Genomic DNA, 22466 nt, shown 5'->3' with positions numbered 1-22466 from the left:
TAGATTTGCTATCAAATAAAAGGAAAATATATTCATTAAAGAATAAGAGTCCTCTAACTAATTAGCAGTTTCTATTGCATAAGTGATGCAGGCAATAACTTTTATGTCATGTTTAAAACTTCCTGTGGAAGAAGTAAATAAAGGTCTGATAGTCAACAAGAACTACTACAGTGACTGCTCAGCTGGGGAAGAGAGATGGAATAGAAGACCTTGCTGTGTTCTGAAATAGCTTCTCTAAAACTCTGTGCACTTCTGTTTGCCCTCTTAAAGATGGTGACATTCAGATTTTAAAGACTGTGTGTTCAGATCTTTTTCTTCAGAGGTCATACCTTGTTTGGGATAGGAATTTGCAGTTGTTATGCAGAGTTCCTTTTTCTTCCGGGTTCTTTCCTTTATCTTCGTAAATTCCGGTCCAGTCTAATCTAACTCTGAAGTCAGCTCTGCTTTGAACAGGAAATTGGATTAAGTAACATGCAAAGGTTAAATATTTCTGAAGTTTCTTTGTGTCTTCACAGATTATTTAATATATGTTTATTAAATAGTTTTAATATACAATATAGAATCCTATTTCTAATTTTGAGTAATGTTATTTAAACCTTTGACTTTTTTTTTTCCCTAAAGACCTGTTGCTTAAAATTGAGCAGTAGTGTGGGTGGGTTTTGTCCCATTCTGTCTGGATTCAGTGATTATACTCTAAACAATGTTCTAGGTAGATTTTAAAAATATTTATTACTCTCTGCAGTACAATTAGAAAAGTTTCAGCTTCCCTTTCATCCATTAAGTCATTATTGCTCTTTACTTTCATTTACTCCCATTTTATTTTTAAATACATGTTGAATTTCTTATCAACTGAAGAATAAAAATTCTGGGTAGATGATGTAGATAAAGGAGGATACTCTCTTCCCAGTTACTTGTCAAAAGCTTGTCTTCTCTGAAGACATTTGTCTGCCTTTCACCTAACTTTTTTTCTTTTGTTTTGTTTCTCCCACCCACACAAAGGATGGGAAGAGATGAAATCTGATCAAAAAAATCGATCAGAATTTTTGAGAGCAGCATCTATATTTTGAAGATGGCTTTGAGTTTGGAAAGAAACTTTCATGCTTTCAGCCACTGGTTCATCAAGTGGTCTGAAAGGACAGAAAAACAAAGATTATTCCCACTTTTGAACAGGGAACAAAAATTAGGGATTGAGCACTCTTCTGCATTCTTCTGCAAAGAAAAACAACCTGTAAACATTGCTTTGCATAGATAGTAAACATAGTTGAAAGCTGTTGTTCAAACTGTAGGACTGAAGCAAAGCATTAGTTTTATAGAAACATAGTAAGAAATATAAAACACAAGAGGTTTTAATGTTTTTAGAACCAACTGTAATTTCCATCAAAGATGTAATAGCAGCATAAATTTTGTTTTAACAAAATAGAAAAATCAACTAAATGGTGAATGACAAGGGCAGTTTGTTTTCAAAATAAGCAAATTTAAAATAAGATTTTAAATTAAATTAAAATAAGCAAATTTAAAATAAGACTTTACTCCTTTAAGTGTCATTATGGGCTGTCAAAGATCTAAATGCCATATACCCAAACTAAATGCAAATATATCTTCTTTGGCAAAGAAAATGCCTCCTAGTGCCTCTTTGAAGTAACATCATTACTCACCTGCCTTGGAAACTGAAGGATAATGAAAATAGAACAGCACTCAGTATTTTGCTTCTTTAGCTTTTTATTTCCTCACTATAAACTAGAAGTAATGATTTGAAAGCAAATATTAGCAGTATAGAGCAGGTATACATAAAAATAAAATGAAAAAAAACCCTCCCAAATCTATTAAAAATAATAATAGTTATATTTTATTTAAATTATTTTGCTTTGCATTTCAGGGGGAGCAAAGATAAGATTTTTGTTGTTAAGATTAATCCTTACATGCCTGATAAACTGATTACAGTTGGAATTAAACACATGAAATTCTGGCGGAGAGCAGGTAAGAACACTTTTCAGAATCAGAGCATTTTCTGTTACTGACAGTATAACTATTGCATTTCTTGCAACAATATGAAGTGTCAGGTCCTGAAGGACTTGTGTTATACCACATGAAGGTTCCCTGTTTTGTTTCATACTGTTGTAATGATATAAATCTGTCTTTCTAGCCAGAGGTTTCCATGTGCTATAGCTGCCAAATGATTTTAGATATAAAAGAATTACAAAATTTATATATCTAACATTTCTATAATCCATAGACTACTATAAGAAAACGTCTAAAATAAAGTTAGAAATCCTCTCACTGAACATCATGAAAAGAGTAGGATGTGAAGATCTAAACTTTATTTTTCTTTCCAGGCAATTCATTAGTAGTTTCTATAAACTGTGTGCGGCAGATGTTAATTTTCTTGTTTAGATGCAAGTTTACAAATACATTTTGTCTATATAAGTCTAATGTGCGTATTCAAATACAGATTCAAGTAGTAAGTTAAAAGTAAGATTGGGTCTTCTGGATTTTATTTTTTTAATTTTTTTGTTTAGTTATTTTTTTTTGTTTGTTTGTTTGTTTTTTTTTTTTTTTGTTTGGTTGAGGTTTTTTGTGGGTTTTTGGGATGTTTGGTTTTTTTGTTTAGTTTTTTTTTATTGTAGTGAAAGGTGACAAATAATAAAATTTATTTTGTGAGATCTCTTCTCAAGCTTATTTTTTGGGGGAGCATGGGTGGACTAAAATAAAAGGACTTTTTGCTCTGGAAATGGTTATATGGTTATATAGTTCTATATTCCAAGCAGATGTCTAATGACTTGTTTTTGGTCTGAACCAGGAGGAGGACTAATTGGGAGAAAGGGCTGCATAGGTGCATTGGGAAGAACTGACACAATGATGTGTGCAGTGTATGGCTGGACAGAAGAGATGGCATTCTCTGGAACCTCCACGGGGGATGTGTGTATTTGGAGAGATGTGTTTCTCATAAAAACTGTCAAAGCACATGATGGTCCTGTGTTCAGCATGCACGCATTGGAAAAAGTAAATAAACTGCTCATTGCTTTTTTTATGTCTGGACAAAAAAGTCTATGATAAAGCTAAACTTTTCTCAGACTCAGGAATCCATCCATCATTATTTTCATTAAAGAAAAGCCTTGTGTGGTCCAAACTCAAAATAGCGTTTTATACCTTAGTGCAAAATAGTGTTTATGTGGTCTCTTATTCTAGTTATGTAGCATGCTGTTTCTCAATCCCTTGTGGTCAGTGACATCTTTTTCAGTAATTTTCATAACCTCTTACTAAAGAAATAACAGTAACTGATTTAAGCATCAGAAAGTTCAATGGAATATGTGAGCTTGTGAGAGAGGAAGAAGACCACTCTTGTACTATTCTGTGCTGTAATTACTGTATACCCATAGACAAATTCAATCAGATCATTAAGTACTTTCTCCAGGTTCTTGGCTTCTTTTTAGCCCAGGAAAGCCTTTAAGCATGTGCTTAAATATGGATGAGTGTTCCAGTTAGATTATTTGTGTCTTTAAAGTTTTGCATATGTTGGTTTTGCTAGGTTAGACCAAGTCACTCCACCTCCCAATATCTGCATTCCAGAAAAGTAGCGGTGGACAACACGTGCTATTCATACTGCAAGAGCTGAGTGCTCTGAAGGATAGAACTAATGATTTCAGTATTAACCCCATACCTGTTGCTTCTTTAAATACCTGCATATAATTTTTAAAGACAGAATGGCACAAATGTTCATATATTTGAAAAATATAAGCACTAATCAAATTTTTGCAGTACTAAGTCTGGTTTTGAGTAATGAGAAGAAATGCCAAAGGGATATGGAGGCTAAATATCAAGGAAAACACTATAGTATGTTGGTTATCTTGTTTTTCTAGAATGGTAGAAGCATCCAGGTTAGAACTTCTAAATCCAGCCTGTGTACATGCACTGTACAGAACTGTGCTGCCTTCATTGGGAGGAGAAATCACTCATTTTGTTGCTCCTGTTCTTTTCATCTCTAACATCTGTAGCTCTGTGCATTACACTGTTGTATTATAGTCCATTTTCAGTATTGGCAGAAATCACTGAAAAATTAAGGAAACATAATAATCAATTATAACTAGTGATTTTTATTTCTTTCCCCCCAGGGATTTGTCACTGGAGGAAAGGATGGAGTAGTAGCTCTGTGGGATGATACTTTTGAACGCTGTCTCAAAACCTATGCCATCAAAAGGGCTGCTCTGGCTCCTGGATCCAAAGGTAACACAGACTTTATGCTATGTTTTGTTCTATTTTTAAAGTACTTTCTTTCAAATCTTTGTGAAATTGCTTTCTACAGTAAGAGGGAATCCACATTTGACATAATGAATACTAAAATATATTTTTTTAAGCTTTATTGATTCTAAATAAGAAATTTTTCTATTGGTACAAGGAGTCGTGTATTGTAGGGTCTGTTTGCTCATTTGGTGGGTGCAGGTCATAACATTTATTTTACAATTAGCCTAAATTAATTGATCTAGCTGTTCTTATCATCCAGGTGTTTTCTTGCTTTGTTTTGTTTTTATTAAAGTGGCAAACAAAAAGTCTATTATATTTCTGGTCATGAAATCTCTTACCTGATCTTTCGGAGAAAGAAAGGAATTCAGAACTGTGGTTAGTTTTGTGAGGTATTTGTAGTTAATTTTCTGTAAATGTATATGTCTTTTGAAGTAATTAAAGAACATTTTCATTCCTATTTTTACCTGTTTATACCACTTGTTCTTGATCTTAATGCTAATTTATTGTTCCCTGTATTTTCATTCTGGATAGCTTTTTCTCTTCCATCCCCTTTCCTTAAAATTATGTTTGCTGTGTCCTACAGTACACAATATGATTTTCAAACATGATGAATGTAAATACTCATTAATGAAAACATTCTACTCCAGAGTGTCACATTCTCATAGCTTGTTTACAAAAAGCTAGAATTGGAGGTACCATAACTGTTAGCAATTGGTGTAATGGTTAATACTTCACGTGCACAGTCAGGGTGATTAAACTTCTTGATGCATTTCTAAATCCTCCCAAATGAATCCAGACACGTTGCTTCATGCAGGAATGTTTTCAGTGTTTTTTACTGAGTAGATTTTTCTACAGTGAGAATATCATGTGCATAAGTGTGAAAAATCCTCTTTAAGGCATACTTGAGAATCCTATCTTCTAACATTTTAATGTTCTAGGTCTCCTCTTAGAAGATAATCCTTCTATACGTGCCATATCGTTAGGACATGGTCATATTCTAGTGGGCACAAAGAATGGTGAAATACTGGAGGTAGATAAAAGTGGACCAATAACTCTGCTGGTTCAGGTAGGTGTTAAATATCAGTCAAATATGTCATACTACAAAAATTATTTTATTTTTCAAGTAAATACTTGTGTGATAAGAAGCACTTCAACTACTAATGAATCACTTTTAGTTAGACTAGACCATTATGACTCCTTAATGAGCAAGACAGAGCATAGAATTTCATTACTAGTTTGTTCAATGAGTTCATCCTTCCAAACAGACCAAGATCACAGATCTGTTTTGAAAAAATAAGAAAAGTGTATGAAATAGTGGATCCTCCTCCAAATTCCTTATTAACTTCTCCTGAGCACTAATTACTCTTATTTTTAAAAATTGTCTCCTTGGCATTTGTTTTGAGAATTTACTTGTAATTATGTAAAAAAGTTTTGAAATACCAAACTGCATTTTTTTAAGCTTGACTACAAAACAGATTTTCACATTGCATCAACATAGTATTTTTGTTCATAGTTAAGTAAAAATCTCTGGATTCTCTCCTTTCTGAGTGGCCAGTGCAGTACATATAGAACTGTATTTGTTAGAAGAAAATATTAGAACCTGAGGTAAAGAAAAAACCTAGTTCATAGAATAGTTTGGGTTGGAAGGGACCTTTAAAGGTCATCTTGTCCAAACCCCCTGCAGTAATCAAGAACATCTTCAAACAGATCACACTATTCAGAGCTCCATCCAATCTGACCTTGGACGTTTCTGGGGATGGGGCATCTGCAACATCTCTGAGCAAGCTCTCCCAGTGTTTTACTGCCCTTGTCATACAAATTTCTTTCTTCTATCTAGTCTGAATCTACCCTCTTTTACCTTAAACCCAATATCCTTGTCCTGTCACTACAAGCCTTACTAAAAAACATCCCCCCTATTCCTCATAAGCCCCCTTTAAGTACTGAGAGGCTGCAACGAGGCCTCCCTGAAGCCTTCTCTTCTCCAGACTGAGCACCCTCTCCTCTCTCAGCCTGGCTTTGTAGGAGAGGTGTACCAGCCTTTCTGTGGCCCTCTTCTGGACCCATTCCAACAGGTCCACGTTCTCCTGTGCTGAGGACTCCAGCGACAGACAGTACTGGAGTCTGACCAGAGTGGAATAGAGGGGCAGAATCACCTCCCTTGACCTGCTGGTCACGTTTCTTTTGATGAAGCCCAGGATGCAGTTTGCTTTCTGGGTTGCAAGTGCACGTTGCAGTTTGTTGTCCACCAAAACCTCCAAGTTCTCTTCAGGGCTGCTCTAAGTCTGTTCTCTGCCCAGCCTGTGTTTGTGCTTAGGATTGCCCTGACCCCCATGCAGGACCTTGCACTTGTTGAGCTTCATTGCATGGTTCCACCTGCCAGGCCTGTCCAGGTCCCTCTGGACAGATCCCCTCCTCCCTCCCTGCAGCGAGTTGAGCACACTGCTCGGCGTAGTGTCACCTGCCAACATGCTGAGGGTGCCCTCAGTCCCACTGTCCTTGCCAATGGCATACATGTGTGTGAGGATCATTTTGCAGAAGTTTTCTGTAGAACAAATTATTACAATTTTGCACGAGTAGCAGAGTGAATTTTTTCAGGCATTCTGTGTTTTTATTCAGATATTTATTATCTTCTAAATAATGCATGTTTTTTGGTGTTTTTTTTTACTTTTTTAAATGTATTGTTTCATATTTAAATTTAAAGTAAAATTTGATTAATTGTGTTTTTTCAGGGTCACATGGAGGGGGAAGTTTGGGGTCTAGCTACTCATCCTCATTTACCTATTTGTGCCACTGTAAGTGATGACAAAACCTTAAGAATATGGGATTTATCTCCCAGCCATTGTATGTTAGCTGTTCGCAAATTGAAAAAGGGTAAGATGCTTAGTATGAAAAAAATATTTACTGATGCAATTGACATTTACAAGCATTATGAATCTTTTGAAAGCAGGACTTGAAAGCAGAATAAATTACTTTCTTTGCTCAAATTATTTTACCAATGCTATGTTCATGAGTTATGCAGCCCTTAAGGTAATGAATCTGTACAAAAAATTGCATAGTACTGTTCTGAAGATTATTTGCAATTGTAACTTATTTAAGTCAGTGAATTAATAATAAAAGTTAAGTCAATTACGTAAATGCTATGTTGCTTCTAATATTACAAGGCTTTTTTGAGACTTTGTATCTAGAAATTTTTGGAAGAAATCTTAGAAGAAATGTTGACATTTTCTTCTTTGTGAGTACTTGAAGGATCCAGAATGTCAAGGAAAGAGAAGTCATAAAATTTTTACTTATTGTTTAGGATATAATTAAATCTATTTTGACAGATGGAAAATCTGTTTTAAGTGACATCAAATAAGGTGATTTGTTAAGGATTAGATGAGACTGGCCCTGACAAGCTTCTAATGCTGTATATGCTTTGCTAGATAAAGGAATACAGTAGGCTTTATCTGTTTGGCATTCAGCAATTCAGTTTGATTCAAACATAATGGGAAGCTTAATTAAAGATGATCTAGACTGACAAAGTAAATGTAGATGCTCACACGAGCAGGGATTAAACAAGAAAGTTCCTAGCTGGTGAACTCTGCTCAAGTCCTAAAGCTGATATTTCTTACTATTTTTAAGAGTATTTTTGCTGAAAATCTTCTCTGATGACTATTTGCTGATGAGACACATTTTGAAATGCTTTGGCAATTTTAAAAGTTCCTGTGTACTGTCAAGAAAAAATGGATACTTCTGCAAACTGAGTAATGGAATTGAAATAATATTTATTAATGATAAAGGGCAAGACCCAGTGACTGTAAGAAGAATGTCTGTGTAGGTCAGGAGTAACTTAAAGAGCAGAAGGCTCAGGATGTTGATGAGTGCAGGGTGAAAATTACATGTGATAGTGAGGTATTTTTCCCAAGACATATAGCAGTGCTCAGGTAAATTACAAGACAAAAATCAGGATATTTTTGGCGTGCTTTTCCCATCTGTGTTAGCTGAATGCAATTAAACTAAAAATTGGTAATGGAGAAAGGAACTACAGGATAATGAATGCAAAGTCTTGTGGTGAAGCCATCTAAGTAAAGGATTGCTGTCTGCAAGTTAATCAGAGGAACAAATAGTAGGGGAAAATATTTATATTAACAGAAAGGCCTGTCATGAAAATAAACTATATAAGTTGACCAGATATAAATTTAAATTGGAAACTACACTGTTTTTCAAACAACACTTGGCATATTTATTGGAAGGATTCTATGGCTTAGTGTCTCATTGTGATAGCAAATAACTGAATTCTGTGAATCCATAGATTCTTTTCCAGCTGTGTTCTTCTATCAGAGCAAATGGGAACAAACAGGCAGCTCCAGATACAGAGAATGAGGTCAAGTTAAAAATATACAGACAATAGTGATTAATTTGTATTACTAATGTAGAACAGATGTCAATTAATATGCAAATTCTGAGATAATGGGCCTGTGTACCTGTTCGTATGCTATCACAGCTTGGAAATCATTTTGGTGACATCTGGAAAACTTCCTTAGAAGTTTTATAGTATAAGAATAGCTTTCCTTTACTAATGGAAAAATAGATCTGATAGAAGGATAATGCACTGTAAATGTATCTGAATGCAATTTCTTTATTTCTCATAGGAGGCAGATGTTGCTGCTTTTCTCCTGATGGAAAAGCATTAGCTGTTGGTCTCAATGATGGAAGTTTTTTGATAGTTAATGCAGATACTCTGGAGGATTTGGTCTCTTTCCAGCACAGGAAAGATGTTATTTCAGAAATCAGATTTTCTCCTGGTAAGTGATTTCTTTTTAGATTTTTTTAGATGCAAATTTTAGTATCAAGGCTGTTCAAGTAAGGCTTATCACATTTAAAAGATAAAAGTTAAGATTTTTAGTACTTTTAGATGTAAAAAGTAGGTCAGCAAAACTAATACTAACATTTTGAAAGACCATGGTGTAAAGTCCTGTGTTGCTTGTTTAAGGATGAGATTATTGGAATAAGTTTGCTTAGAGTATCCTCCTGAAGAATATTGCAGTCAGTTTTAAATCATGAACATCCAGCAGCTCCCTAGGGTTCCACTTTATGAGCTGGATAAGTTTGGCACATCACTGAAGTTACTGTTAGCTAATAAGAGCACTTGAAACTGATGTGCCAGAAACTTCTGCCAACTTTTTTTTCTTATTTTTTCCCCCTTAGCACTCCCAGTGAGGCTATGTTTTTTTCCAACATCATAGCAAATATTTTAGGAACCCAAAATGTGCAGCCTGCTTCAGTTTAAATACTCATCTGTTGCAGAAATTTGATGCAAATTACTGATAGCAATTCTCATACAACATTGTTTTCTGGTTCCCTAAGCCTTACCATTCTCTGAATGCCATAAATGCTTAAAATTTCAGCAAATAGTTTTTATTGTTTGAAACTGTAATGATATCATAGTTGTATGTTTCATGCTGATTATGGGATATGAAAATCAGTTTTTTGGGGAATATGTATAAATTAGCAAGCTGATGTCATAGAATTCAAAGATGCATATAGCTAAATTCCAGAATTTACTTGTATTTAATATGCAGAGCATTTTGAAAATGTTTTGTGTTTGTACTGATGTGTTTTAGGGGCTGGAAAGTACTTAGCTGTAGCATCCTGTGACAACTTTGTAGATATTTACAATGTAATGAGCAGTAAAAGAGTAGGAATCTGCAAGGGAGCCTCCAGCTATATCACGCACATGGACTGGGACATAAGAGGTAAGCAGCATTCATTGTAAAAATGTACTGGAAGATTGATTACATTACAGACTAATAAAGTACATATATAGTATGGATTTGTGATGTCACTGACAGATTTGATTCTTCAGCTTACGAATATGCTCTCACAGCATCTGAAGAAGTATTAAGCCCATGATTTTTACTGCAGAATGCATATTTAGAAGTAGTGCGATTTGAAGTAAAATGGTTTGTCTCTATAGATCGGTTCGTTTGGATTTTTAAAAAAATCTTTCCTGTTTATCATTTGACTTCACAAGGGCAGTTAGTGATGGAACAAGGGGGAAGGGCCTTAAGCTGAAGGAGGATATGTTTAGATTAGATATTAGGAAGAAATTCTTTATTGTAAGTGGGGAGGCACTGGAAAGGTCTGCTCAGAGAGGCTGTGAATGTCCCATCTCTGAAGGTGGTCAAGGCTGGGCTGGATGGGGCTCTGAGCAGCTTGCTCTCATGGCAGGGGTTTGAACTAGATGGTTTCTAAGGTCCTTTCCAACCCCAAACATTCTATGATTCTAAGTTTCTAATGCTTTAATAATATACTGTACAATGTGGTAGTATCTATAGCTCAGGAATACATATTCTTCTTGTCGCACATAGCAGAATGACCAGATTTCCTCTGTTCCAGGGAGCTCCATTATTATATGGAATTATGTTCCATAATTAATATGTGATTAATTGAAATACTAAATTTAGTCCTGTTTCATTAAAAAGCAAGGCTGTGCAATATGCAATCTATTTGTTCATGTTCTTATTCTTCTACATAATCAATTTTGAAACAGTCTGATTTATTTTGAAAGAATGTTCTAAGTTAGCTTCCTTTGAGAATTTTGAAAAGGAAGAGGTCAGAAACATGACTGTGAATTTCCCTCAGAAATGAAGTAGTAAAAGGTGTAAAGAAGCCTTCTCCTAGGGATCAGCCAAGATCACCTCCATCCCAAGAGCACACACATCAATAGCCAGTTATCATAAACAAGCTTTGAATGACACACAGGTACATTTTGTCTACTATCTGATAGGACAACCATAATAAGGAGAGAAAAATAATGAATTAATACAGTTTTCAAAGAGAGGAGAAAGGGTTGTGAATTTAAGGGGTCAAAGGACTTAGATCTCTTTAGAAGACCATACTTCCAGATCTGTTATTTATGTAAGCAAATAATTAATGCAATGCTGTTAGCAGTAAAAACTTCAAACTAAGCTTTCTTTTTTCCTTCTGGAAAATGGAATCTTCTATGTTAACATACAATGTGTATGTCATATGTTTTATAGGAAAACTTTTGCAAGTCAACACTGGTGCTAAAGAGCAGTTGTTTTTTGAAGCCCCTCGGGGAAAAAAACAGACTATTCCAAGTTTGGAGGTGAGGAACCGTTACTGCTTTCTTAACTTGTTTGCTAAATTAGAGTTATGATACAGCCATCTATATTACCTAAGAAGGAATAAACTTATAATTTTAAACTTTTTAAATAATATTTTTTTTTTTCTTCTATTAAGAGAAACAGACATTTGACTGATTTAGTCATGAAAATCTCACTGGAATTCTGCGTGTCTTTTCTGGTACTTAAACACCTTTGAAAACTTATTGCAGATTACTTAGTCCTCACCTTGCTGTGAAAAAGCTCATGTTTGCCTTTATATAGCAGAGTTGTTCAGTTTGCATAATACATATAGGCAAGAGTAGTATATTGCAGATATCATTTTGTTTTCTCAGGTATAGAGCAGTGTCATAGGGCAGAGAGCAAAAATGGGTAATTTCCAAATGATATTTTCCATAGTATTGAAAGGCAGTGTTGGAAAATATAACTTGTTTTCTTTACCCTGAAAGGGTAGCTAAGGGAAAAATTCTCAAAATACTTCTTTAGGTTTTGGAATTGAAAGTTCATACAAGTAAAATTACAGGTCTCAAATAAAATTCTGAATGGTAAAAAATAAGTGATTAATATATTAAAATACTTTCTTTTAGATGTATCTTTCAGTGCAAGGACTTTTTCTTGAAATTGAATATGGAAGAAAAATGCCTAAGAAGCATGCTGTGTCTCAAATGGGTTCTTTTTGTAGGTAGAAAAGATTGGCTGGGCATCATGGACAAGTGTTTTGGGCTCTTGCTGTGAAGGGATCTGGCCAATAATTGGTGAAGTCACAGATGTAACTGCTTCATGCCTCACTAGTGATAGTAAAGTATTGGCCACAGGAGATGATTTTGGATTTGTGAAATTGTTTCGATACCCTGCTAAAGTAAGTAATTTTCAGCTGTTTATGGAAAATATTTATTAATAAATCTACGTTCTCAAAGATGTGAAAATTTATCACTCAGAAGAAAATAATGCATTTATATTTTTCTCATTTTGATCAAAGAAAGGATTTAGTATTACACTGCAGTAATACTGCAATTAATGCAGTTTGCAGAGCATTAAACTTGCAAGGAGTAAGAATGATCATTCCAGGTCAGACTGTAGAGCCATCTCATGCAGTGTCCCTGCTGCTGACTGTGGCAAATTAATAGAAAAAACTTTAAGAATGAGAATGCTTTGGAAGACAATGAACATGTCTTTCTCACCTAGATTTAATTCATGATTTTAAGGACCTTCATTCTGCCCAATATTAGTAATTTTTTCCTAAGATGAAGACCTTTGATATTATTTAATCACGCATCATAGAAAAGCCATTCCAGAAGCACATGGTATTTTTCCTGCTCTTCAAGTACCTCTAGTTTTCCTGTATATTTGCTAGTAAATGTGTCTTCAATTTTGAAATGTTGCCGTGTTAAGGATGATAACAGTGCACAAGTACTGACTTAAAATATTCTGTGAGAATTTTACTCCAACTCAGATTATTGTCTTTCTTAGGAAAAGCTATCCAGTGTTTATTGCTGGAATCTGTTTATAAACTAAAGTTCTTTCATGCTTGATATGAAGATAAAGTTAACATTTCATGAAGTTGCTATAGGAAGGGCACTTGGCAAATCGTGTTACAGTCATATGAAATATGGAACAGCTGAAGCATGAGCTGTAAAGAACATGATGTCATTGTCCACTGGCAACTCATTTCAGTTTTGTCTAGCAGACTGCATGAATTTGATTTTTGCCTTCTTTTTCCCCTCCTTAGGGAAAGTTTGGGAAGTTTAAGAGGTATGTTGCTCACAGTACCCATGTGACAAATGTCCGCTGGACCTACGATGACAGTTTGTTGGTCACTGTTGGAGGAGCAGACACCTCCTTAATGCTGTGGACCTATGAGATGGAAGGACATCGGGATAGCAGGCAGTGTGACAGTGAGGAGTCTGATCTAGATTCTGAAGAAGATGGAGGTCAGTAATAATTTATACAACTAGCTGGATTATGCTATTTCAAGAAGACTTTATTAATGGAAAACTATGAATTTAGAAATAATTTATGGATTTTTTTCTATCTTAAGTAGCAAATACTCCTCAAAAATGTTAAATAAAATTTGGTTTTGGGGAAAGGACTGCTGTATAGAAGATGATAATGAAGTGTTTGAGTTACTGCTTTGAGTCAGAGTACATAAACAGATTCTTGATATCTTTTAAATGAAAAAAATTAGGTATCAATTATACATAGCTAAATCTATATTTAAAATAGAATCATCACGGTTTACATTTGGTCACTAATTCTAAAGAAATTATATTGAAATCTGTATAATGTGAGATCATACTTATCTTGATGCAGTAGCATCTGCTTCCATAACATGTAAGCATAGCTGATATAAGTAGACTGATGTTTATACATCTAATTCAAGGTCATAGCATCAGTGGTTACAAAGTGTTAATTCTATCTTGTAGCATTAACAACTTCTGCTTTTTCCATACTTACGTTTTCTTTCTCACGTTATAAGTCCAAGGGTTTATGAGCCTCCAGGCTTGTTTTCTCTTCTCCCAAGTGCAGTTTTAGCTCCTTTTCAATTCCTCAGTGTTCAAGCATTTTTAAACTATCACTGCTACTCATTAAATAGTTCCGTGTAATAAATTAACTTCAGGTGTCACTAAAGCATGCTAAATTACCAAAGAACTACATTAAATATTGGAGACGTATTAAACATTTATTGGAAAATGATTTTTAATCACCATCTCTCTTAAAAGTACTGAAGAGGACATTCACAAAGTAAATTAAATGCCTATAGGAGGACTCGTCAGCTTTAACTTTCTTAGTCAAAAACTGCAGTCTTCAAAGTTTCTGTTCAACCTCTGTTTGAGACCTGCTATAACATCTTAGCCCTATAATCTTCCCTAGGCTCGGCTGCTTTACACAGAACCCTCTTAAGCTGTATGTTCAAAAGTACTCTAAAAGAGAGCAAGGTCTGTGAAGATTTACAAGAAAAGACATTGACATCTTTATCCACAGAAGTTTCTCTTGGTCAGGTCCTGTTAATTTCAGAGTTAAGACATATTCACATTGTTGGCATTAGTAGTCTCTATCTTTGAAAAAACTAAATAATGGAGAGTAAGTAACAACCCGGTCACAACTTAGCTTTTCCCAATATTTATTTTACTATAATAAACATCATCTTGATGTGCCTTACTGTCCCTAAGCACTGTGTAGGGACCTTGTGCAGACCTATAGATTCCATAGAAATGGATGGATCCTGGAACCGAGGACAACCAGGCATTGAATCTTACAGGTCTTAAGAGCAGGTGTCAGGTAGCGAGGTTCTTTTTTAGTGATTGTGGTTATAGCCAACCAAGCAGAATTGGGGTAGCTTTTAAAGCCCCTTGACTCTTTAATAGTTTTTTTTTCCTCAAAGATATTGTAGGGAAATCTTTTTTTTAATGTTTTTTATTAACAGTGCTCATTATTCCCAGCTACTTTCTTCCTGTTGTGTATTTATGTTACTAATAATCCATGCTATCATTGCTTTTGTAATTTAGTACATTGCTGAAATCTGTACAATTTAAGATTACATTGTTGTTCTTGTATCTTATTTTGGTTTGATACTCTTCCCTCTGGTTTTGTTAGGTTATGACAGTGATGTGACAAGGGAAAATGAAATTAATTACACCATCAAAGCCTTATCAACAAACATTAGACCAATGTTTGGAATTAAGCCTCATCTGCAACAAAAGGAGCCAACCTTAGATGAAAGGTAATTACTAAATTACAATTCTAGAAATCAACCAAGAAAAGATAATAGTACAAGAAAATTATGTTGGAATATATAATTCTTAACTTAAAAGAGTATGATAAAAATAAATAATTCTTTGAAGAAAAAAAAAAGATGACCCAAAGGACTAGACTGCATCTATTTTCAGAGAGCACAAAAGGCTACAAACTGTGTATGCATATTTTTATGTTTGGGGAGTTCCTTGAGATGATTTAATTATTTGCTGGTGTTTAACAATACGTTTTTTTGAAACTGAAATACTGACTGGTTGTTAGCAATGGCATTATAGGCATGAGCCTGTACAATTGTTTTAGTGAAGGACAGCTCTCCATTTTTTGGTTCTTCCAACAAACTGCTCTGATGAATTTAATTCTAATTGCTTCTTGCATTGCTTCAGTCTCCACATAATTTCTACCTTTCTTTGACAAATTCTGTCCACAGTGGTTCTGCAGTTTTTGTTAATGAATCTTGGAAAATGAAGTTGGCTGCTTTGCAGTGTTAGTTTTATATCTTTGTTCACTATTGTGTGCTTTAGAAGAGAATGGGATGGGGAGCAGACTACAATAAACCCAGAATATAAAGTAGATGAAAAAGAACAAAAACAATTTATAACCTCTAGAATATTATCTGTTGTAGAATCTGCAGCTGAGCACAGGACCCTGGAAGTTGTTTGTTGTCCATAAACTAGATGTGGACTGTATTTGTGGGGAAAAAGGCAGGAGAGATTCCTAATAGGGCAATTGGGGAATGCTAATACTGAAGAGAGGGAAGCAAGGAAAGCAGGAGGATGTAAAAGGGTGTAAGGATGTGGTGAAATAGGGGAGTAGAAATTTCTGCAGGAATGTGAGGAGGTCTGGGGCAATGCTCAAGCCTCGTTCCACAGTGAAGCTGGACAGGTCTGTGATACCCTTGTTGGGAAATGCAGCGTGACTTTTGTAGGAGTTTCATATCATCTTTTTGTTCTAAGTTGTGTGCTGTAGGAGAGAGTGAATAAAGACTGTGTATAAAGCTGTGGTTCCCTGTCTTGCATTTATGAAAGGTGGTCTTTCTCTTTTTTAATGTGATGTATTTGATGTGGAAATCAAAAAGAAATAATGTGCAAGGTATGAAAACTTTAATTAAAGATTTTTTTTCTTTTAATGAAATTGTAAACCTCTTGTGTTTCTATCAATAACTGTTTCTGGAAATTGAGTGAACCGTGTTTTTCAGTTTCAGATAAATTACTAAAAATTAATTCTGTAGTAAGGTAATTAAATTGTGACTCAGTATGCAAAAAAAGTCATGAAAGAATTCCATTATCTGCATTGTTGAAAAGTTTGGGGCCCTAAGACTTGAAAGAAATTTTTTTTGTGAAGAATAAAACCAGACTATGGTTACTGTATGTATTTTAACTTCTGTTCTGATGTTAGTATTGTGTAAGATTGGTAAATGTTTTAGTCTACTGTCATAGATAATAATTTTGATTTTCTATTGATTCTTTATTTTTGCTTCCTATGAAGGCAGGGGGTAGTAAGGTAAGTTCATGTACATGAAGTCCAGGATTAAATGCATTTTAATAACTTAAGCTGCATGGGAAAGTAGTTACAATTTGCAAAAGAAGTGAAGTTACCTCTTTAATAGTAAAGAGTAGCTTGTTAATGGGTAGAAAAGGGTTAAGGGACAAAACGTAAGTGCAGTTCTAACTCTGAGTTGACATGAGTGAACGCTGGAGTATTTGGGAGGAGGTGATCAAACCTCATCCTCCTTTCCTCAATATTTTGGGGTGGCTAAGGAGCAGCTTGACTTCATGTCTGAGAGCTTGTCTAAGTGCTTGCAGCATCAGGCTGGAGCCACTAAAGCTTCGTGGGTGAAGGGAGCATACCTGCCTTGGCTGCAGCATTTGCCAGTGCACCTGTGCTGCTCGAGGGTCTGGGCTGCTGCTCCACCTCGTGTTCATAGGGGAGCCCCTGGGGTAGGTGCCTGCATTAGGCTATGAACTTCTGCACCTGCTCTATTTAGAATATATACATATACAAAAATGTGCTGTGAAATCTGCAGCACGACAAATCCTCGGGCCAACCTGCAGACTTGCGGACTGAGCTGCCCCTGTGGAGTCAAAATCTCATTCAGATTCAGTTGGTCTAAGGTTTGTTTGCAGCATTAAACACCAGCTCTACTAATGAAATACTATTCTATAGCAGTGAAATTACCATGCTATATCATTGAAATTGGAATACTTATTTTAACTTTTATGGGAAACACAATGGCACTGCTGTGAGGCAGCACTTAGGTCTGTAATTTGAATTGTTTATCATTTCTGAATAATAATGTTTATAGAAAATATTTTTATGTGAAAAGATGAGTACTGTGTGTGTAATTTGGTTGTGTAATAGCATTATGGATACTCAGCAGCACAAAATACATTTGAAAATTCTTTCTATCCTTTACTAAGAATTCTTTCCTAGTACATTTTTGTGCTAGGTAAATTACTCAGAAAAAAAGTCTAGCATGGTTGAGTTTGAAAATGGTTCTGACTCAGCTACTCCCTGAACTGTGCAGCACTGAAGGTTGGGAGATGCCTCTGGAGTCTAATGCTCCATTCTTACTCTGTTCTTACACTCCCTGAAGCTGGCTATTTGTGGCTGTGAAAGGGGCAGTGCTGTGATTAATGTACCTTACAGACAAATGGCTGTACCAAGAGATCTCAAAATTAAACAACCAGGAGCTTCAGTAAAATTTTACCACCATCAGTTTTAAAGATTTGCAAGCAAATAAAACCATATCTTACTCCATGTGCTGAGATCTCTTGCATGAAATGACCCCTGCAGCTTATATATTTTGAAAATTCCTTTCCTGTTCTGCATACGTTCCCAGATATAACTCACAACCAGGTGTTGTGGCAAAACTGCCTCTGATTAAATGAATTAAAAAATTAGTTTTATTCTTGAGCATTTTTTGTGTGTATAGTTACATATTGACAGATGCAAAATTAGCTTATTTTAGATCCTTATGTATTCAAAATGGGAAGCAACCTAAAAAGTATTTACAAACTACTCCTTCACAGGTTGACAAGGGAAGAGTTTCTTTTGTATTCAATACACACAGTAAATAAATCTGAACTTTGCTTCCAGTGGAATGAGAGAGGAAGGGAGCTATTGAAATGAAACATTTTTAATCCAAAGCTCACAACTATCTCCTTGTAATTGCCACTGAAGGAGAAATTCTGAGATTTAATACAGACAGCTTCCATATATATTTTGGATAAATGAACACAATGCAATTCCACTTCTGATTACCAGTCTAGTGACTTGTGATGTGAATATAAATAATACAAATTCCAGAGCTCTTTTTGTAAAAAATCATCTTTATTTTCTTTCATTTTGTAAACTTGTGTGATTTGGGAGAGGGGGGAAGCCAGGAGTAAAAATGAAAAGGGAAAAATAACAACTGACTTTACACCAGCAGCTTCTTCTCTCTGCTTATCATATTTGTAGAATAAATTAGATTACAAAAATTTTTTAATTTAACATTAACTTAAAAAAAACCCCGGTTTTAGAAAATAGGGGTTTTTTAAGCCAGCTTTTTTGTCCATTGGAATGTACACTAGTGCAGAGCATTAACCTTGGGACTGAAAACCCTGAAATTTCAGAAGTCATTCTTTCCAATCATAAGTTTAGTTGTTATTAGTTACGTATTTTGCAAACTGTAGAGTGGAACAATCTGATGGAAAAGAATGGTCTCCCTTTACTAGTTTGAGGTAATTACTTTTTCCTCTCAGAGGTGAGCTAAAACCCATGCTTTGAAGAAGTGAAAAAGCCAGTTACTGAAGTATAAAGGCTTATCAAATAATCTCAATTTTGAATTCAAGAAAAAAAAAAAAATCTCTTCACTTTGCAACTAAAAAGGAAATGTCTACAGAAATGATTGCATGGCCCTGTGATGAGAGTTGAAAGATTTGCATTTGGTTTATGATCTGTGTAGATTGGTTTTATCAACAGAATCCAAGTAGTCCTTGCTTTATTGTGAAAAATATCTGGAGGTATTTGAATTTTGTACTCCTTGAAGAATTGCATGCTATTGACTGCAATATTAGGAAATAATCTGTACATGCCTGTATGCTGTAATCATTAATAATGGGTTTTGGTTAGACAAATTATATAGCCAAAATAGAGGAGTATTTCATCATAAATGACTGAGGAAACCTATCCAGTGCAAAGTATCTTCAATCAACATAAACTGAATTAAGTAGTCATGAAAAAATAGTACATATCAGTACCCCACACATTCTGATTAGCTGAGATAATTTTATTTTACTATAAATGAATGTATTTTTGTGACTGAACTTGAACATCTGTATTTAATAGTGAGTTGACTGTTCCATCCATCAGCTTATTTCAGGAAGTTAAACCTGCACAACTTGTCTTTGAATTAGTCAGGTGTTGTGTTTTCTGACTCTAGACACTTGGTATAGTTCAGAGGATTTTGGTTCTGCTTCTGCTTTTTTTCTCTATTTACAGTAGAGTTATTCCAAAGAATTATATTCTCATGCAAACATGTGTTCATAATTCCCATTTAAGTGAATGGGAGTTTTCTCTACAAATAATAGATTTATATAGTCTATGAAGTGAATAATCCCCTTGTAAAAAGAAGTATACAAACCAGGAAGTCAGCAATAATTACCTATATGAATAATTCACTGGCACATAAATTTCAGCCAAACTTGTATAAGTAATCCTTTTCTCTTTCCCATCTGCTGCTGAAAAGAGGTTCCAGGTAATGCTTTTATTTTCTTATCTAGCTCATCTTTTACTGCCACCTCCCATTTATTTTCCTTAAAAGCCATCTGTCATGGTGGGTGCCATACCATGTACCTATCACTCTTCAGAATATTGCTGTATGAAAAACCTGAAATTTATATATATTCATTGTAGTTCTGTTTCATACAATAAGCTAGATAGTTTTACCTACCAATATGAACTCAAATTCCATGAACTATTACACTTTCCTGTGTTTCACAAGTAGTATTTTTCAGTAATATTTATAAAAAATAGAAAGATTAGCCCTCTTTCTAGCCCCCTAGTGGAAAGCTGTTTTACATGTGATGATTTGACAGTCTCGCCTGACATGTCAAGGTGTATATGCTACTAAATTATTTAAGCATTAGATTCCCTGTATCTGCATTAGTGAGTATAAACTGGCAACTGCTGCTCATAGGACACATGACAATAATTATAAGTAATTTTTGTCAAGAAGTAGTATTTTGAAACTATCAGCCTTCATTATCTTCTAATGGAAATCAGACCTCTGTAAAGTGTAAAAAATGACTTTGAAGAACTTGCCAAGGGTAAATGGAAAGAAGTCCTCCTTACTTTTAAAATTAATTTTATACTTTATGCTTGCCTACCTTTTGGGGAGGGCAGTGCAGGACACTTCATGCTGAAGAGTAGTGCAAAATCAGTTGCTAAGTTCTCTGCAAGTCCCACTAAGTATAAAGTGCAACTTTGGTGCCCCACACAGGAAGGGAGTTTTTCTTCTGTACCAGCAACTGTAATTTGCTCTATGAAATTGTGCCCAAAATAATACTTGTATTTTTAAATCAGAAATAAATATTGTAAATCACACTGTTATAAGTTACCACAGATGTCAAAGAATTGGTGGTGATTTTACATATAACAGAAAATCATTCCTTGTTCTGTTTAGTAACTTTAGATACTCAGTAACAATAAGGAAAATATGGAATGAAATACATCATACAAAAATGGGTAGTAAATATTTAAGCTATGTCTGAAACTGTGAACACGGTATTTTTGTGTTTCAGAAACTACTTCAAAGTGCTTGTACTCAATTTTTATGGTATCATAACAATAAATATTAAAATATATATACCAAATCTATTTTAATGTTGAAAATAAAGTGCCAATATTGAGGCATTTATCTCCCTTATGATAGATGGCTGGAGCTCTCCTTCCCCATGCTAAAACTGACCTATCCATACGTGAATTCACCCCAACATGTTATTCGTGCTCTCCTTCCCACCTTTTCCACACAGTTTTTGAGCATGCAGTGAGTTCTGCGTGCAGGTGTATGTCCACTGTGCATTGTATATGCCATTAGTCACTTTGCTGCACATTACATAGCAAATCTAAAATACTTTCAGCTTTCACACCTTTAGAAAAGGACTTGGAAAATGTATTCTCATATCCTTCAGCACTCCTGTTTTTAAATGCTCAAGTTGTTATCTTGAAACTTAATTGGGAAGAAAATACATGCATACTTGTAATTTCCAGTTCCACTGCTGTGGATCAATATAGAATTAGTCTTTCCTGGACAGACACTTAGATAAATTGTTTAGGTGACCTGTGAGATAATGCAGATGAGTAAAACTGTTCAAGTTTTCCTGACCAATGTACATTCACTTTATTCTGTTGTGTGGTAATGGACAAATGTGAATGTACTCTAATGATTACTTAAGGATGATATCAACCTGCATTTGTATCTGTAGAGCCTTTAAGTACAGATGATCTTCTCAAGCAGTTGTAAAACGTGAGATTGTTTTACCCCTTCTCCCATTTATCTATCTCAAATCTATCACAAGGTGTTTAAAGACAGCGAATGTTATAAAAATGCTGTGTTCTAGAACCAAGCAGCAGAGAAATATTCAGTTCCAGTAACATAAACCTCTGTTGGAACCATGTCCTTTCAGTTTTTACTGCTTTCTTCAAACTTCAAATATGTTCTGCTATATTTAATTTTTCTCTTTTTCTTTCCCCTCCAACTCATTTTTCCCTCTGTGTCACATGGACATAAGTGAATTAGGACCAGGGTAGGAGAGGAGGAAAGAGACAAGGTTTGAGTGTTCTGGGTCAAATACGAGGCTGACAAGTGGAAGAAGGGCTTTTTATGCTGTGTTTTGGTAATTTCTAGAGGAACAGTAATGAGGCTGTTTCAGAGTTTTCAATGACAAATCTGAAATTAAAATTTTAAAGTCTTTTGAAGCATTCTGGAGTGAGCTGTTTTGCACTAAGATTAGGCAGGGAAAATGAGGTAAATCTAAGAAAATGGTATTTTATTTGAATAACTGAAAAAATACTTTCCACCTGTCATTCAAAATACACAGTGTACAAACAAACCATATTCTATCATTCTGAGAAGAGACAGTCATTATTTTGAATCAAAGTCGTTACTCAAGAGCAGAGATGAGATTAGAAGCATTTCATACTAAAAAAGAATATGAAAGAGACCTCTTGCTTCATGTTTGATATTAGTTTATGTTACACTGCATACTGGATTAAATCATCTGGATATCACTGAATTTGTACATAGAATTTATTTTTAAATTAAATTTTCCTCTTAAAGATCAAGCTTAAATCACAGCCAGAAGT

The 22466-nt window shown here is 34.8% G+C and overlaps 1 protein-coding gene across 3 annotated transcripts in view; it reads left to right on the top strand.

Moving 5' to 3' along the window:
• The window catches only part of EML5 (EMAP like 5), a 96669-nt gene that overhangs the window by 53245 nt on the left and 20958 nt on the right, over positions 1–22466 (top strand). For 2 of the 3 annotated variants that reach the window (XM_086894223.1, XM_086894222.1), the window contains exons 17-27: positions 1877–1977; positions 2798–3000; positions 4110–4221; positions 5178–5305; positions 6969–7110; positions 8871–9023; positions 9843–9974; positions 11262–11350; positions 12049–12225; positions 13096–13297; positions 14961–15087. In XM_086894223.1, coding sequence (XP_086750349.1) covers positions 1877–1977; positions 2798–3000; positions 4110–4221; positions 5178–5305; positions 6969–7110; positions 8871–9023; positions 9843–9974; positions 11262–11350; positions 12049–12225; positions 13096–13297; positions 14961–15087 — 1566 coding nt within the window. The remainder of the gene's footprint in view (positions 1–1876; positions 1978–2797; positions 3001–4109; positions 4222–5177; positions 5306–6968; positions 7111–8870; positions 9024–9842; positions 9975–11261; positions 11351–12048; positions 12226–13095; positions 13298–14960; positions 15088–22466) is intronic. The other variant, XM_086894224.1, reaches the window with a different exon arrangement.

This window comes from Cyanistes caeruleus, chromosome 6 (assembly GCF_971803275.1).
Source record: "Cyanistes caeruleus chromosome 6, bCyaCae1.hap1.1, whole genome shotgun sequence".
NCBI lineage: Eukaryota > Metazoa > Chordata > Aves > Passeriformes > Paridae > Cyanistes > Cyanistes caeruleus.
The sequence above is the reverse complement of the archived record's forward strand: the minus strand, read 5'-3'. Positions and strand labels throughout refer to the sequence as shown.